At 47.2% G+C, this 17,937-nt stretch overlaps 1 protein-coding gene and 1 long non-coding RNA gene across 2 annotated transcripts; one reads left to right on the top strand and one right to left on the bottom strand.

Moving 5' to 3' along the window:
* Positions 1–275: 275 nt before the first annotated feature.
* On the bottom strand, positions 276–2,106 carry PPP1R3G (protein phosphatase 1 regulatory subunit 3G). Its single transcript, XM_039256846.1, has one exon. It carries the CDS (start codon positions 1,956–1,958, stop codon positions 936–938), a length of 1,023 nt encoding a protein of 340 aa, XP_039112777.1. The 5' UTR covers positions 1,959–2,106; the 3' UTR covers positions 276–935.
* A 799-nt stretch (positions 2,107–2,905) lies between these two features.
* Positions 2,906–7,052, top strand: LOC120248482. The gene is made up of 3 exons (XR_005532585.1): positions 2,906–3,041; positions 6,112–6,303; positions 6,917–7,052. It is a non-coding gene; the product is annotated as an uncharacterized LOC120248482 (long non-coding RNA).
* The last annotated feature ends 10,885 nt before the right edge of the window (positions 7,053–17,937 follow it).

The following is a 17,937-nucleotide window of genomic DNA, read 5'->3' as shown; positions in this document are numbered from 1 at the left end:
AGCTATTATGTGCTCTGCCTACATGAAAGGGGTTGAGGGCCAGTGACTGCAGCTTACACAAGCCTACGGGACTACTCTAGTGTTATAATTCACCCACCACCTCATTTTGGCAGGGGACAGAACCCTCCTACAAAACGTTCCAAATATTTTTGCCCAAAATGGGAAATCTGGGCTTTTCCACATCAGAGAGGAAGAACTAGAGAAGGGAAACTTGAAAATACTGTTGTTTAACTATTTGAAGAAGATCACCTGACATTCAAGACCTCCCAAACTCCCCAGGAGGTGAAATATAAAGTACAGCATAAAAGAGTGTGCAAGTAAGTGGCCTTTACTTTTTTAAAGGACATATGTACACGTAGGCCCAAGGAAGTAACGTCCAGTCTGTGCAAACATCTCCCAGATCCCAGTTAAGAGAAAGGACAGTCTAGCCAAGACCCCACCCGGTTTTCTCCGAGAAACAGGCCCCTGTGCGAAGGCTCCCGTTCACGCCCACGGTCCAGCGCATTCTCCTGACGTGATGCAGAGGGATGCCTGTCCTTTCCCTGGGACTCAGGCATCTCCAGCAAGCAGCAACGGCTAAAACACTTTGTCTACAGTTTTAAACAAATCCCAAGATCTGACGGCTGGGCACAGGGGTCAGGAGACTTTTTCTTGTAAGAAGCTATGGCTCAGAGTCTTGAGAACTTCTTCCCATTCTGACGCAGGGCAAGAATTCCAGAAGCAGCGGAGGAAGGCCTAAGCCAGGCGAAAACGGATGAGGCGTTTCAGTGTTTGGCCCGGGCTCACGAGGCTCTCTCGCCGAATCTGTCCCGGTGAGAGTTTTCCATTGAGCCGCTCCCTCCTTTCCTTCCCCGGGGGATGGTGCTCGGTAGAACGTCCCCGCGGGTCACCCGGTTGCTCTGGGGCGACGCGCGGCCTGGGGCCCGGCCTTGGGCTCAGAGTGCATCGGAAGGGCGCACGTAGCGCAGCGTGTAGTTGGCCCCCGAGTTATTGTCCCAGTACTCTCCCTGGGCGCAGCGGTAGCACACGGCAAAGTGGACCGCGGCGCCCGGCGTGCCCGCGTCCTCCCCCTCCTCGGGCTGTAGGCCCGGGGGCAGGCACAGCGAGAAGTGGAAGCGCTCGGCGCCCGGCTCCTCCTTGGCGTCCCCGGGCCCCCCCGACGGCGCCTCCGCGGGCGGATCGGGCTGCAGCTCCGCCGGCACGTCCAGGAAGGAGCGCCACTCGGTGAAGGTGTAGCGCACCGCCACGGCTCTCGGCCCGGGGCAGCCCAGCACCCGGCCGGAGCCCGTCACCTCCGCGCCCGAGGGCGCCGAGCACTGCACGCTCTCCAAGCACACGCGCTGCCGCCGCAGTCGCTCCGCGGCGGCGCTCGGCCCGGGAAGCTCGAAAAGAGGCCGAAGCCGGGGAGGCGGCGCAGTGAGGGGCGCGGCAGCCGCCGCCGCGGCCAGCAGGCCGGGAAGCTGCTCCAGGTCTCGGGCGCGCATGGGGAAGCTGCGGAGGCGGGAGAGCACGGCGGGCGGCACCTGCGGCTCCTCCGCCTCGCTGAAGTGCTTCACGCTGGCCAGGCTCAGCCCCAGCGCGTCCGCGAACTGCACCCGCTTCTTACACTTGGCGCAGCAGCTGCCGGGGCCGTGCGGCACGCCCTCGGGCCCCTCGCCGCCCTCCGGGCCGAGCCCCAGGGCAAGCTGCTGGCGCTGGCGCAGTAGCTTGGCCGCTTGCAAGATCGGGTCCGCGGGCAGGGAGAAGGAACGCGGGAGGCGGCGGCGGCACCCCAACACCTCCTCCGGCTCCTGCGGGGCTGCCTCTAACTCCGCCGACGAGGGCTCAGCGTCGGGGCTCGGGGCGTCCGACGCGCCGCCGCCGTCGTCCCCCGGAGCAGGCAGCCCCTCAGCTGGCGGGGGCTCTCCAAAGAGCGCAGGTCCCTGTTTCTCCAAACTTAGCGCCCCCTGGGGCTCCATGACGCCGCCTGGCTCAGAGATGGGTCCGGATCGCTTCTCCTCGGCTCAGAACTCCCCTGGAGACTTAACACCTTGAGTCGTTGCAAGAGCGCACGGAGCTCGCCCCGGGCTGGAACGGAGAAGACAGTCCCGCTGCGTAGCCGCGGGTTTTAGCGGCGGCTGCCCGGGGCGGAGTGGGAGGAGGACGCGGGCATGGGGCCGGCTCTGGGGATTGAACCTGCCCGCGACGGGGGAGGGCCCGGGGAGGGGAGGCGCGAGCCGTGGGAACACAGGGAAGCTGGGCGGCGCGGGCCGGAGCGAGCGGGAAAGCTGGCCAGAGGCTCCTGCAGAAGTTGGGGGCTCCCTTTTCCCTCCCGCCTACCCCGGCGGGGCCCGCGCCGGTCCTGCCTCCGGAGCTCCTCGGGGGAACTGGCGCTCAGCTTTCTTGGACTCGGGTGCGTACTGCCTTCCTCCGGCGCATAAAGTTGCCCACGGTCTGGACTGGTCCGCCCTCCTCCCGGGTGCGCAGCGGCCCGGGAAGTCCGCGGGGGCAAGTGCGCAATTAAGGAAGCTCGCGTGCGGGCGAGCGGACGGAGAGGGCCGAGCGCCTCCCTCGCTTTCTCTTCCTTCCTTCCCAAACTTCAGGGCGCCCGGGCTCCAGTCCCGCTCTCCAGCCCGCCCGGGCCCGACGCGCTGGCCTAGGCGCTCCCGCAGTGGCGGCGCCCGGGGGCTGGGGCCGAGTCCGGGGCGGGGACGCGGCCCCGTGCGGAGAGCTGCCGGAGGCCATTAGCGCGGAGCCCGGGAGCACGTCCCCGCTCCTCCCCCGGTCCCGCCCGCCGCGCTCCGGGACCCGAGGGGCTGGGGCTGCGAGGCGGTCGACCCGCGGCTCTGCCGGGGAACGCGGAACCTGGGCCCTGGGGGGACCTTCGGTAGTGGGGTTTTGTTCTTGGTTTTGTCTGTTTTTAAGGCTAACTTTACCTTGATCAAAGTCAGTGGTTCGCAAACATCAGCGCGCGTCGGCGTCACCTGGAGGGGTTGGAAAAACATTTCTGGGGGCCATTCTGGAGTTTCAGATTCCGTGTTGCTGAAAGGATTTCCAACAAGGTAAGGCTGATGCTGGGCTCCAAGGACCGCATTTTTGGGACCTACGTATAAACCTGTGTGGATGTGTGGAGTTACTTGTGTAAAAAGCTAGGGATTCTAGAAACATAGATGCAGTATTTCAGGAAAAAAAAAATAATAAAGCCAACCTTCCCCGAGTCATTTAACTGAGGCATAGTAGCTAAAATACCTTATGGTCTGGCAGAATTTAAAGGGGCCAGCCCCTAGGGAATTTTGGTGAGAGGGCAGGTATGGGATGGAGAGTAGAGGGTAAGAGTCACATTAATCGCTAACTTTGATTGAGCTCCCCCCAGCCATCAACAGTGCTGATTTGAATCGACCCTCCTTGCCTGATCTTATTCTCAGAGCATCATCCCTACTCTACAAGTGGGACATAGAGGCATAGAAAGAGTTTTCATTGCTCAGGTCTTATAGCTAGGTGTGGTGGGATTTGAACCCCGGCAATTAGGAAGGAAGATTTCTCCCATCACTAGGAAGCCAGGCCTGGGGGTAGTGTTCATGGGGAAGGGGCTCTGCCATCCTCCTGTTAAGGTGAGTAGGTCCTTGGGTGCCCAATATAGAATTCCATAATTGCATGTCAACTTGGGACCTCACAAGAGGCACCTGATACTCCCGGTGTGTCTCCCTGGAGCAACTCCAAGATTTGGGAAAGAAGACGTTATTTTTACATGTAGGTAAACATTTATATTTTGTGGAGTTAAACACAGAATTTACAGATTATTTGGAAGATTAAAATAGGATTTCAAAGAGATTTTGATGTTGTGGTGATCCTCTGGGCTACTACCCTCATCAGGGCTGTGTGCCCACTGCAGGACCAGACTCCAGGAGGTGAGGTGCCTAAGGAGTAGAACTTAAGGAGGCATTGATCTCAGGGCCATCCAGGGCCCTGGACCCAGCGACTCCCTCTTCCTTTTGGAGAAAATGTTAGAGGACCTCACTCTCAGGGAGCTCTCGGTATATTGGAGAAGACCAACATTAACCAAAAAGCAAACAAAGACTCAGCCACTCTGGCAGATGCTAAGAAAGTTGCAGCCTAGCCAGGGAGTTCTCCTGGAGGAAGGTGAGGGGCAGTGAACAGCGAGGCCTGCCGGGAACATTTCAGCCCATACTTGTATGGGCCCCATGTGGGAGGGAATGTGAGGCCTAGGGAGAGACTGAAAGAAGCCTGCACAGGGGGGAGAAGGGGCCAGCTACTCAGGGCCTTGCGCAATGAGAAACCATTGAAGGATTTTGAATCATAGGTGTGACTAACCAGATTTAAGTTTTGAAAGATCAGTCTGGAAGCAGGATGAAGAGCAGAGTGTGGGGGATAGAGGCAATGAGAGGTGAATCTATTAGGAGATAGCTAGGAGTCTTTCAAGTGAAGGGTGATCATACCTAAGTCAAGAGTAGTGGTGGGGCGCCTGGGTGGCTTAGTCAGTTAAGCGTCCGACTTTCAGTTAGGTCGTGATCTCGTGTTTCGTGGGTTCGAGCCCCGCGTCGAGCTCTGTGCTGACTGCCAGCTCAGAGCCTGGAGCCTGTTTCAGAGTCTGTGACTCCCTCTCTCTCTGACCCTCCCCTGCTCACGCTGTCTCTCTCTCTCCTGGAAATAAATAAAACATTAAAAAAAAAAAAAAAAAGAGTAGTGGTGATGGTAGTGGGGTGGACATATCTGAGAGCTACTTTGGAGTGAAACCAGCGTGACCTGCTTATGGACCCATATGGGGGGAGTTGAGGGGGTGGCAGTGCCTTTCAGACTTGGATATGAGCACTTGTTAGAGGCAGTAACAGTCACTGGGGCAGTGACCCCCAAGCAAAAGAATGGAAGGAGTGTGAGATCATGAATCTCATCTATGGCATTTTGAGCTTAATAGGTTCTCTGGTTCTTTCTGACACCACCCTGGGTATCCAACAATTAGAGTCTGATTCTAACAGCCTGGAGTTAGCATCAGACCCTGCAGGTTAATGGGCTCACTCCCAGGAGACTGCCCCCTTTCAGATGCCAGCTGCAAATGGATGCCCAGACCACCACACTCTGGCCCACCCAACTACAAATTTAGGTGCTCTCACAGTCCCCTCTTTCAGGTTCAATAATCCACCAGAGTGGTTCATAGAATTCAGGTGAAGGGGATAAGAATATGCTATCCCAAATAAGCCACTGTGGCATAAAGGATTATTTTGAGGAAGCAAAGAGAGCAAGCTCAAGATCTCTATTGTTTTACTTTTTGCCTAAAAGCAGGGCATAATGTTCCCTTTGTAACAGTAACATAAATACCCACTTATAATATCCCTCTCTTGATCACTAGAAATGACACTGGAGATGATCCTGACTTAAGTCTGTGTAACTATTAAACCTTATAACCTATATAAACCTGACTAAATAACCTTTATCTTCCATTCATTTCTCTCATATACTTACCTTCCGACAATTACTGCCCTTAGAAGCCCAACAACCTTTCCTTCTGTCATTTTTCCACAATTTATTGCCCTTTGTTAAGGTGGTAGATGTATAAGCTTCTTGACCTAACAGCCTTTTGAGGTTTTCACTTCTTTCTTGTGAAATGCCCATGTGCATATGAAATAAACCTTTTTTCATACTAATTTGTCTTTGTCAGTTTAACTTGCACACCCCAGTCATTAAACCTAAGTGGGTAGAGGAAAAGTGCTTCTTCCTCCCTAACACAGGAAAACACTTTGCTTGCATTTACCAGTTTATCTAGTTGCATAAAGGATACAGCTCAGAAACAGTGAAATGAAAAAGATATGGGGAGAGGAGTGCAGAGCTTTGCAGCCCTCTCCAGGTATACCACCCTCCCAGCACATCAATGTGTTCACCAACTGGAAGCTCTCTGAAGCTTATTGTTCAAGAGTTTGGGTAGACATCAGTCTCCAGCCCCTTCCCCCTCCCTGGGCTATCTTAAGGCCATCTAGGGGCCTTACCCTAAATCACCTCATTAGCATACATAGGTGTGATGCAAAGATACTCCTATCACTCAGGAAATTCCCAGGGTTCTAGGAGTTCTGTGCCAGGACTGGGGACAAAGGCTAAATACATATTTTTATTATACCACAGAAAGAGAAATAGGCCTAGAACTCAGAAGAGGATGAAGGCCCAGGCCTGAGCTGTCAGCAACTCTGGAGTTTGAAGGCCAGGAGGACAAAGAGGAGCTTGCCAAGGGAGAGAGAATGAGCAGCCAGAAGGGCTGGAGAACACTGGGGAGTGCTGTTCCTCAGAAGCCACGGGAAGACTTCAGAAGCAGGAGAGGTAAGCACTCCACTTGGGGGCCACAGGGCATTTGGGGTCCTCTTGCTTGCCTCCTGAATGAGGTGGACACAGTGGGTAGTCTCTGGTCCCAGGCTCACTTTCCCCATGTCTTCTCTACACTCGGATCTAGATGCCTGAAGTCAAGCATTAAATGACACAACTTGCAAAATAACCTTAAAATGTGGGCCACCCCACTGACCTGTGTTCAGCCCAACTCCAGTATCATGTTCCTCGATGGCTAAAATGTTTACTCCAGGCATTCAGAGGCTCCTAGCTTTACCATCAGTTCTGGTTACCTACTGCTGCATATAACCACCCCAAACATAGCTGCTTAGTACAATAACAGCAGCATTTATTTTCTGCTTGAATCTACAAGGCGAGCAAGGCTCTAGCTGTGGCAGCTTGAAGGCTGGAGCTGCGATCGTGTGCTGCCTGGGAGGATCCACCAGCCAGGCTGGATCTGCTGGTGGTTCTCAGGCATCTGTGTGATGGCCAGCAGAGTGGCTTCTGGGCGTCTTGTACCTCTGCTTAGAGAGAGAGACAGAGGCGCTGCCTGACATTATGGCCTAGCCTCAGAAGCCTCATGGTGTCTCCTCTGCATTCGTTTCCTCAGAAATGAATCACCAGTGCCAACATGTCCAAAGAGAGAGGAATTAGATTCCTTTTGATGGAAGAGTGTCCGAGAAATTGCAAGTGTGCTTTAAAACCACCAAACTGGGGCCCCTGGGTGGCTTAGTCGGTTAAGCGTCCGACTTTCGCTTAGGTCATGATCTCGCGGTTCGTGGGTTCGAGCCCCGCGTCGGGCTCTGTGCTGACTGCCAGCTCAGAGCCTGGAGGCTCTTTCAGAGTCTGTGACTCCCTCTTTCTCTGACCCTCCCCTGCTCACGCTGTCTCTCTCGCACGCTCTCTCTCTCAGAAATAAATAAAAATATAAAAAAAAAAAATTTCTTTTTTTAAATATATTCATCTATTTGTGTAACTCTCTCAAATACGTTCCCTGATTCGCTCTGTCTTTGTAATCAGAATAGACAGACAGTAGGGTAATTGTTCCTGGAGGTTGTAGGGTCACCACTGTGANGGTCATGATCTCGCGGTTCGTGGGTTCGAGCCCCGCGTCGGGCTCTGTGCTGACTGCCAGCTCGGAGCCTGGAGCCTGTTTCAGAGTCTGTGTCTCGCTCTCTCTGACGCTCCTCTGCTCACGCTGTCTCTCTCTCTCCTAGAAATAAAAATAAAATAAAATAAATTAAAAAAAAATACCTTAAAACCACCAAACTATGGGGCGCCTGGGTGGCTCAGTTGATTAAGCATCTGACTCTTGGTTTTGGCTCAGGTCATGATCTCCTGGTTTGTGAGTCTGAGCCCCTCATCGGGCTCTGCACTGATGGTACGGGGCCTGCTTGGGATTCTCTCTTTCCCTCTCTCTCTGCCCCTCCCCCCTCAGGCTTGCACTGTCTCTCAATAAACAAACAAACAAACAAACAATAAATAAGTACCACCACCAAACCATGATAGAACAGGAAAACCATGATAGAACAGGAAAAATTAGAAAGGACTCAAAAGAATTTAGCTAGTTTAAAAGTCAAATTTTTTGGATGTGCAAACTGACACTCAAAGAGGAAAAGAAAGTTATCCCAACTTTTTACTCAAGGCAAGAACTGAGCTAGAATAAGAACATTCTTTTGATTCTTAGTTCTTGAGACTGTGCCTCAGAATTAAATCTTTTTTTTTCTTTTCTTTTTTTTTTTTTAATATTTTATTTATTTCTAGGAGAGAGAGAGAGAGAGACAGCGTGAGCGGGGGAGGGTCAGAGAGAGAGGGAGTCACAGACAGAAACAGGCTCCAGGCTCTGAGCGGGCAGTCAGCACAGAGCCCGACGTGGAGCTCGAACCCACGAACCGTGAGATCATGACCTAAGCGAAAGTCGGACGCTTAACCGACTAAGCCACCCAGGCGCCCCTTTTTTTTTCTTTTAAAGGTAATACCAGGGGTGCCTGGATGGCTCAGTCAGTCCAACTCTTGATCTCATCTCAGGTCATGATCTCACAGTTTGAGTTCAAGCCCTGCATTGGGTGGGCTCTGTGCTCCCAGCTTGGGATTCTCACTCTCCCTCTCTCTCTGCCTCTCCCCTGCTCCCTCTTTCTCCCTCTCCTCTCTCTCAAAATAGGTAAATAAACTTAAAAAAATAAAGATAATATCATTCCTTGATTACCATTGTTTTTCTTTTTTGATGGTTAAACTAGTTGGTAAATAAGTTGGTATTAATATAACATGAAACTATGAAGGTGATCAGAATATATCACCCCAAAATATGCTACCTTGGCATTGTCTTGGTCTGTTTAGGAAGCCATAATGAAGAAAAGAAAATAGACTTATGAGCAGCAAACTATTTCTCACAGTTCCAGAGGCTAGAAAGTCCTAGATCAAGGCTCCAATAGAATTGGTATCTAGTGAGAGCCTGCTTCCCATATGGCTGTCTTTCCCACATGTCCTCACATGGTTGAAAGGGTTCACATGGTGGAGGGGGCAGGGGGGCTGTCTTGAGTCTCTTTCATAAGGGCATTAATCCCATTCATAAGGGCCCTACCCTCATGACCCAATTACCCCCCAAAGCACAATCTCCTAATACCTTCACATTGGAGGTTAGATTTCAGCATAGGAACTTTGAGGGAACACAAACATGCAGACTGTAGCAGACACATTGATTGCTTTAAGGTGAAGGCAATTGAGAAAAAGCAGATACAGGAAGGGCTGTCTGCCCTTCTCCTTTCTACCCAAAAGCATGCCATAGATTTCCTGTACCAGGAAAAGGAGAACATTCTTATCATTGAGACAGAGTTGACATCAATTTGAATCTGGACAATCAAACCTACAAAATAGCCCTTAGCTTCCACTAGTTTCCCCCATGTACTTCCGGGTCACTTTCCCACAGTTTACCCCTTAGCTTCCACTAGTTTCCCCCATGTACTTCTGGGTCACTTTCCCACAGTTTACCCCTTAGCTTCCACTAGTTTCCCCCATGTATTTCTGGGTCACTTTCCCACAGTTTACCCCCTTAGCCCAGACCCTTTTCTCCTTTGTCTTGCCACATCCCCCTGACTTATCCTTCTTTGTTAAAATGGTACATAAGCTCTCTGTTTCTTTGGGTCTTCATTTCTTATATATGAAAGCCTCCATGTGCACATGAAACTACCAACGAGAAATAAACTTTTTATGTTTTTCTCTTGTAAATCTGTCTTTTGCCAGTTTAATTCTTAGGCCCAAACAGAACCTAAGAGGGTAGAGACACCACATATAATACGTTAAAGTGTTACAAAAATACTTAGGTTTTAAAGTATTTTAAAAGAGCAGAAGCATTTTAGAAACATTTCCCCTAACTCTTCTTCAGCTTTTTGAAGGAGATTGACTTGATTGAGATAAAGTCACAGTGGGTTTTCAGAGGCTTAAATGCAGCCATGGAAACTTCCTAGAAAAATGCCTTCTAACCTGAAAGGATCAAATTCTGTACTGCCTTAGGCTGCATTTTTCAGCACAATTGAAATATGGTGATGGGATGAACTTGCAATTAATTTGAAAAAAACATTACCCTGCTTGCCTGGTTCATTTTTCTTTCTCATGTGTGCCTTCTAGCAGAGTCTAAGAGGTCTGAGTACAACTGACTTGCTTCAAAAGTGGAAAAAATAAAGCCAAGTGAGATTCAAATGACCTGCTTAACCAAAGTCATTCAGCCACCCAGAGAAGGGAGGGATAGATTGATATCTAGTACAGCCAGTGCTTGTGAATCATCGTGTGCTAAACACTGCTCACAGCATTGCACAACCTCACACAGCCTGATGGGATGGCTACATTACCCCAAGTGTGGAGACCGGGAGGCCTACAAAGGCTCACTGGATTGCTCTGGTTATCCAGGACAGAATCTGCTGGGCCAGGATTTGGACTCACATGTTCATGGCACAGCTCCACTGTCTGAACCCCACTTCAGCCCTCTCTGGGACCCCACTGGAGATAAGTCATATTGGTTTTGGCTTAAAAAATAAAATCACCAAGTCAGAAGGGGCCTTCCTTCTTATAACAAAGGGATGAGGAGTTAATAAAAAAGCCTTAAGGATGGATGTCTCTATTTTTATTTTGAATTTCTTTGGCTTCTCTATTTCAATGAGTTTTACTCCTGCTTCTGATCATCCATGTTTTAACCTGATTTGCATAATATATTCTAAGTGTGTAATTTGTAATTTGTAAGTTTCCCAGAGCTGTTTGGCCTAATACTCAACCAATTTTTTTCTGAAATTAACGGAGTCACTTAAACATTGCATGTTAATGAGCCCACTAGAATCAAGTTAACTTCCTATCTATTAACACTTCAGGTTTTAGTATGTTAACTTTTTATTCTCATATGAGTTTTCTGCGATGTTTAAGTCATTTCACTTACAGTTAGGCATGTTTCTCATTTGACTTTGGATGACTGTAAATACCAATCATGATAAGCATAAACAAATGTGTGAAAACTTCAGTTCTTGGTATACGTGATACTGTTCTAAGGAGCATACGAAACCGTAGGAGTGCATGACTGGTCCCAGTCTACCACTTCCGCCTGGCTCCCTGCAGCCTCCATCAGCTCTGGGGGGAGGCCCTTCATTTACCCTCTCGACCTTCTTTTTTTTTTTTTTTTAATGTTTTATTTATTTTTTAGAGAGAGATAGAGACAGTCTGAGCAGGGGAGGGTTAGAGAGAGAGGGAGACACAGAATTTGAAACAGGCTCCAGGCTCTGAGCTGTCAGCACAGAGCCCAACGTGGGGCTCGAACTCACAAACCGTGGGATCATGACCTGAACTGAAGTCAGACGCTTAACCGACTGAGCCACCCAGGCGCCCCTCCCCTCGACCTTCTTGTTCGGAGAAACGGAAGAGCCATTTTGTGATTCTGTGACTGAGCTGATAAGTTGATGTTTCTCAATAGGGAGGCTCTTCACTTTTTGAACAGGCGAGTCTTTGCTGTGATGATTTGCAGCCAACATTTTAAGACCTTTAACATTCATGACCTCTCTCCTCAAAATGCCACTAGCAGCCCCAGGAATGTGACAACCAAAAAAATCCATTCTCTTGTTTCCAACTGAGAACCATGATGCTCTGTCTTTGGACCTTTTACCATGTAAAATTAAAAAATAACAACCTTTTGGGGCACCTGAGTGGCTTGGTTTCGGCTCAGATCATGTCTCACAGTTTGTGAGTTTGAGCCCTATGTGGGGCTCTGCACTAACAGCATGGAGCCTGCTTAGGATTCTCTCTCTCTCCTCTCTCTGCCCCTCCCCTGCTCGCACTCTCTCTCTCTCTGTCAAAATAAATAAAATTAAAAAAAAATAATACAGCCTTTTGATTAAGCCAGTTTAATTGAGCTTTCTGCTGTTTGCAGCCCAGGGTCTCCTAACAGGAAGGCACTTTTTAAAACATTTTATGTATTTAAGTAATCTCCACACTCAACGTGGGGCTCAAACTCATGACCCCTAGATCAAGAGTCACATGTTCTTCTAACCGAGCCAGGCAAGCACCCCAGGAAGGCATTATTATAATCATTTTGAAAGAATGAATAAATTGAGCCTCAAAGAGGTCAAGGAATGTGCCCAAGGATTTCCACGAGCCAGTGGCAGAACCAGTGCTTGGCTCCAGATCTGACTTCAAAGTTTGGCTCCTTCCTCCCTATCTGCTTTCTCTCCAGCCACATGGAAGTTACTCTGAACTTCACTATTCTGAGTGTTCTCCTTCCCATCAGTTTCCTCCAAAAGAGCAAACTTGATTAGTTTGTTTGGTGGAAAAATACAAACAAATAAAAACAAAGAAACAAAAGACAGCAATGTAATGTGGAAACAATAAATTTAAAACATATATCTGTTTGTTTATGTGTCACATATTTCTGGAAAGACCCTGGCCTAGGGTTTGCCTCTGGGCACTGGAGCTCAAGGAGCTCAAGGCTACAAGCTGCAAGGAAAACTTACTTTCATTGTAGATCCTTTTGTGCTGTTTGAATTCTTTGTATTGTGCAAGTATCTTTTCATTGGATTAAACACTAAAAATTTTAAAGCAGTTGTAGATACATTTTATGTTAATGTATATTTTGCCATAATCTTAAAAATATTTTAAAAAGCACTCATAGGATTCAGCATTTAAAAATTGGATTCATGGGGCACCTGGCTGGTTCAGTTGGTTGAGCATTTGACTTGGGCTCAGGTCATGATTTCATGGTTTAGGAGTTCGAGCCCTGCATCGGGCTCTATACTGACAGCCCAGAGTCTGGAGCCTGCTTTGGATTCTGTGTCTCCCTCTTTCTCTGCCCCTCCCTGGCTTGTGCTCTGTTTCTCTCTGTCTCTCAAAAATAAATAAATGTTTTTTTTTAAATATTGGATTCATTGAAGCACCTGGCTTTTCCTTTTCACTGGCTACATTTGGCTACTTGGTTTTATTCCTCTGCTCATTCTTCCTTTTGTTATAGGGAGGCCATCTTTTCCTTTTCCATTTCACTGTTGTTACTCACCTAGCATGACCTCCTCCAGACCTTTGGTGAAGCCCTGGTGAAGGAATCTTACCCTGCTTTGACACCATCTATATACATCTCCCAACCATGGTCCAAACTCCTTGTCCAGAAACAATCTGACTCCAACCACTTTTTTAAAAACATTTATTTTTGAGAGACAAAGAGAGACAGAGTATGAGTAGGGGAGGGGCAGAGAGAGAGAAGGAGACCTGAAGCAGGCTCCAGGCTCTGAGCTGTCAGCACAGAGCCTATGTGGGGCTTGAACTCATGAATGGCAAGATCATGACCCGAGCCAAAGTTGGATGCTTAACTGACTGAACCCTCCTCTTTATTCACCTAAAGAAGTTATTTTCTGCAAATATCTTCTAGGAGCTACCTGGACTGATGTGAGATGAGACAACAGAGCCCTCCCTGGGCCCTTTGCTCCAAATCTAGCTAAGAAACTGTAATTTTACTTGGTTTACATATTGGGATTCCACAACATAATGTTTGAGCAAAGATCTCCACAGCAAAACAATATCACCATCATCTCCATCAGCACCATCATCATCATCATTATCATCATTATCACCATCATTATTACCATTACCATCTTCACCATCATCACTATCATCATCACTGTCATTGCCATCATCACCCTTGATTATTACCATCACTATCTTCACCGTCATTACCATTATCATCACCATCACCATCATCACCATGACCATCACCACCATCCTTATCGTCATTATCATCATCATCATCTCATTATTACCATCACTGTCTTCACCATCATTATCATCACCATCACCATGACCATCATTACCATCACCATCTTTACCGTGACCATCATCACCACTATCATCACCATCATATTTTAAAACCAGTGCTCTAAAGAAAATTCTTCCAAAATTTCTTCCTTTAAAAGTGCTTGTGCTCTTCTTGTTGCCTGGAACATTCTATCCCTACCTCCACTTTTTGAAATGACCTGGTCTTTAAGACCATTTCCAAATTTTACTTCCCTTTATGGCCTTTTTTGGATCAACCCAGTCAGTAATGGTGACTTTTGCCCCAAGGCAGATTTATAGTGAAACTACTGAAGCTTAAGTCTTCTTTGACCCCTCTGATTCATAGTCATGCTTTGGTATAACTTCAAGAGTAAGGCATTTTATTTTTTTTAATGTTTATTTTTAAGAGAGAGAAAGAAAGACAGAGTGTGAGCAGGGGATGGGCAGAGAAAGAGAGGGAGACACAGAATCCGAAGCAGGCTCCAGGCTCTGAGCTGTCAGCACAGCACAAAGCCTGATGCAGGGCTTGAACCCATTAACCATGAGATCATGATCTGAACCTAAGTCAGCTGCTTAACCCACTGAGACACCCAGGCGCCCCAGGAGTAAGGCATTTTAACCACAATTAGTTAAGACCACTTGTGTGAGGTGGTGTTAGAGCATCTACTAGCATTTTTGGATCCAGATGAGGGGCATATGAGTTGGGGACACATCTTTCAGTTTAATGTGGAATGTTTAGATGGGTTGCCGTGATTTGCATGTCTAAGGTATTATTAGATGCCTGGTATCAGAAAGGCTTCCAAGATGCTCTGTGGCCCACTCTGTCCACTTAGCCAGTGGTGTGATGGGAAGGTACGAGGCCAGCATCCACAGCTCCACCTGAAGGTGTCTTATGGTGCTGTGACAGGCAGCTCCCAGGGATGCTGCCTCTTGATGTTCAGACTATAGGGAGAAGAAAACTTTTCTCCTCAACTACTAGGTTCTTCACCTGAGGCCCTGGAAATTAAACTGACAAAAGATAGATTAACAGGACAAAAGAAAAGAGTTTACTCACTTGTGCAGAATGTGATCACAGGGGAGAAACTCAGTGATGAGTAACTCAGGATGAGGGGTAATGGTTTGAATTTAGGCTTAAACATCATCTTAACAAAGAACAAAAAATGTGTAGAGAAGTGACAAAACAAAGGAAAAGGGATAAACCCCATTAGAGGTGGCAAACCTGGGAGGGGAAACATATAGGGAAAACATAGCAGATAAGTGTTGTTTTAGTAAGGTTTATTATATAGATTCTTCCCGTGCTGTCTGAACGGTTAAGAATCTAGAGTCATCTCCAGTGACCAAGAGTCCAAGAATTGTCTTCTTACCAGGTAAAAAGAGGGAAACACCTTTACAAATGGAAACTTATGTTGTGCTTCTGGCCAGATTGGGGAAGGGCAAAGAGCTTTTTTTCTTTGCTGTTTCTTAATTTTCTTCAGCTCAAAATAATCCTCATGCCAAAGTGGCATATTTTGGGGTGGCATATTCTGATGCCCTCCAGTGTTCTGTGTAACCTCCTTTCCTTGAGTGTGAGGAGAGCCTAGGGCCTCTTCCTACTGAATAGAATCACTTTCATGGTAGGTCTTCTGCTGACACTTTCTGGCTCTTTCTCTTACTGATGTTTCTGAAGAAGCCAGATCCCATGTTGAGAGACATCCTGAAGGAAGAAGCTCAGGTGGAAAGGAAGGCTTTTCTTTTACAGTAATTAACACAGAGTAGAATTTATTAGCTTCCTGCACTGGTAGCCACAGATCTATAATACATCTTTTACAGGTGCTATGTCAAAGACACTTAATGGGAGGGGCACCTGGGTGGCTTAGTCGGTTAAGCGACCGACTTTCGCTTAGGTCATGATCTCGCGGTTCGTGGGTTCGAGCCCCGTGTTGGGCTCTGTGCTGACTGCCAGCTCAGAGCCTGGAGCCTGTTTCAGTCTGTGACTCCCTCTCTCTCTGACCCTCCCCTGCTCACGCTCTCTCTCTCTCTCTCCTAGAAATAAATAAAACATTTAAAAAAAAAAAGACACTTAATGGGAGCTTCCAAAATTTTCCCTCTCCACCACCCTGAAATTATGTAAGTTGCAGCCCCGTGTTACTGGGATCTGTCCCCCAACTTTTTCACTGTTTTTTTTTTTTTTTTTAAATTTAAAATGTTGATGTTTTGGGGCGGCTGAGTGGCTCAGTCGGTTAAACGTCCGACTTTGGCTCAGGTCATGATCTCACGGTTCGTGGGTTAAAGCCCCGTGTCAGGCTCTGTGCTGACAGCTCAGAGCCTGGAGCCTGCTTCAGATTTTGTGTCTCCCTGTCTCTCTGCTCCTCCCCTGCTCATGCTCTGTCTCTCTCTGTCTCAAAAATAAACATTAAAAACATTTAAAAAAATTTAAAGAAATAAGATGTTGGTGCTTTGTTTTTCAGGAATTTCTTGCATAATTTTGATTCTTAAAATATTGAATTAAAATATTGTTTATTTTGATTGCTGAAGTGGTTTCTTTCTTTTTTTTTTTTTTGTCTTCCCTTAAATTTTGTGCCCAAAATCAATGCCTGTCTTACTTCACCTGAGTCCTGACCCTGCTTATTGGAGGTGGTTGAAAAGTAACCCAAGACACATTTCCTTCCTTAGTGGTACTTCTTGACTCCTTGGGTTAAGATTTAACTTAATATGGTTTTGAAAAAAAAATCTTTAATATGTATTTATACATAGTATGTTTTTATAGTTTTATATAAAAATTTTTGTTTCAAAACCATATTAAATTAAACCCTAACCATCTATATATTGCCCTATATCTGCATACACAGAATATCATTGAGAAGTTATCTGAAAAACCAGTAATAGAGCATGCTACAGGAGAAGGCAAATGACAGTGGGAAATTTGTCTTAGAAAATGTGTTTTTGAATGTTTAAAGGAACATTTCCTAAGATAAATTCCCTTAATACAAAAGCAATACTTACTTACTAGGGAAAATGTAGAAAATACAGGTAAAGTAGGAAACAGAAAGTATACACATTCATAATGTCATCCAGCAATGAACCTGGTAGTTAGTATCTTAGTGTTTATCTTTTTCAATATGCCCCCTTCCACTCCCTCAGACTGAGAGCTCATTGCCTGCTTCTCTGGCATGCTTTTTGACATTTACATCCCAGTTGGGTCTGACTTGTTTCTGAATATTTTCTCCAATGAGTACATCCTTGCTTGGAGAACAGGGATTGTGTCTAGTTGGTCACTGTAATTTTCCTGGAGTGTGGAATAGGAGATTTGGTCTGAATAAGGACCATTTCAGCAAATTATGTAACTATCCCGAGCTGTGTCCTCAGCTGTAAAATGGAATAATGTTAGTGCCTAACTCAGAGAAGAAAAATCCAGGGGCGCCTGGGTGTCTCAGTTAAGCATCCAAGGCTTGATCTCAGCTCAGGTCTTGATCTCAGGGTCGTTAAGTTCAAGCCTGGCATTGGGCTCCACACTGGGCATGAAGCCTACTTAAAAAGAAAGAAGAAATCATGGCACCTGGGTGGCTCAGTAGGGTAAGTGCGTGACTTTGGCTCAGGTCACGATCTTGTGGTTCGTGAGTTTGAGCCCGTTATCCAGCTCTTAGGCTCTGTGGCTCTGAGCTGTCAGCACAGCCTGCTTCGGATCCATGTCTTCCTCTCTTTCTGCCCCTCCCCCACTCATGCTCTGTCTCTCTCAAAAATAAACAAACATAAAAAAAAAAAAGAAAGAAGGAGGAAATCCATATGAATTGCTTTCAGCTACTATTTTCTAATGTGACCTCTCATTAGCACAGTGCATTCATTAATTCAGCACACATTTATTGCATGTTATTATGTGCCAGACACTCTTCTGCATGTTGGGGACCCAACAGTCAACAAAACAGTCACAAATTGTACCGTCTGGCTGGAAGTGGAGACAATATACCAAATATACAGCTTATCTAATCACTATAGGTGCTTTCGAAAATATAAAGCTTTACACTCAGATACTCGTATTATGTGTTTATTGAGTCATTTACTATTCCCCAGCCTCTTCTCCTTCGCTTTCTGTCCCAAGTTCTGCTTTACCATGGGATTAAATAACGCACATGGGTTTTAAACTCTCCAGATCTGCAAGCGTAGACCGGCAATGGATTCCGAGTAGACGACTGGTCGGGGCCGCAGCATGGAAAAACCAAGCCAGAGGTCATGCAACATTTGTACCTCTGCCATCGGGAGACACCAGTAGGTGTTTTGACGTGGGTTTTCTTCCGGATGAGCGCACTGTTGTACTCTTCAGTTTGCACTCAGCTGTGATCGATAGTTCCTGCTCTGTGAAAGTCA

Source organism: Hyaena hyaena, unplaced genomic scaffold (assembly GCF_003009895.1).
Source record: "Hyaena hyaena isolate Hyena2069 unplaced genomic scaffold, ASM300989v1 scaffold_588, whole genome shotgun sequence".
Lineage (NCBI taxonomy): Eukaryota > Metazoa > Chordata > Mammalia > Carnivora > Hyaenidae > Hyaena > Hyaena hyaena.
Note: the sequence above shows the minus strand (reverse complement) of the source record. Positions and strands in the feature narration are given on the sequence as shown.

Bases quoted from the DNA above. Each gene is read 5' to 3' on its own strand.
- PPP1R3G (XM_039256846.1), bottom strand. From the start codon at position 1,958: ATGGAGCCCCAGGGGGCGCTAAGTTTGGAGAAACAGGGACCTGCGCTC.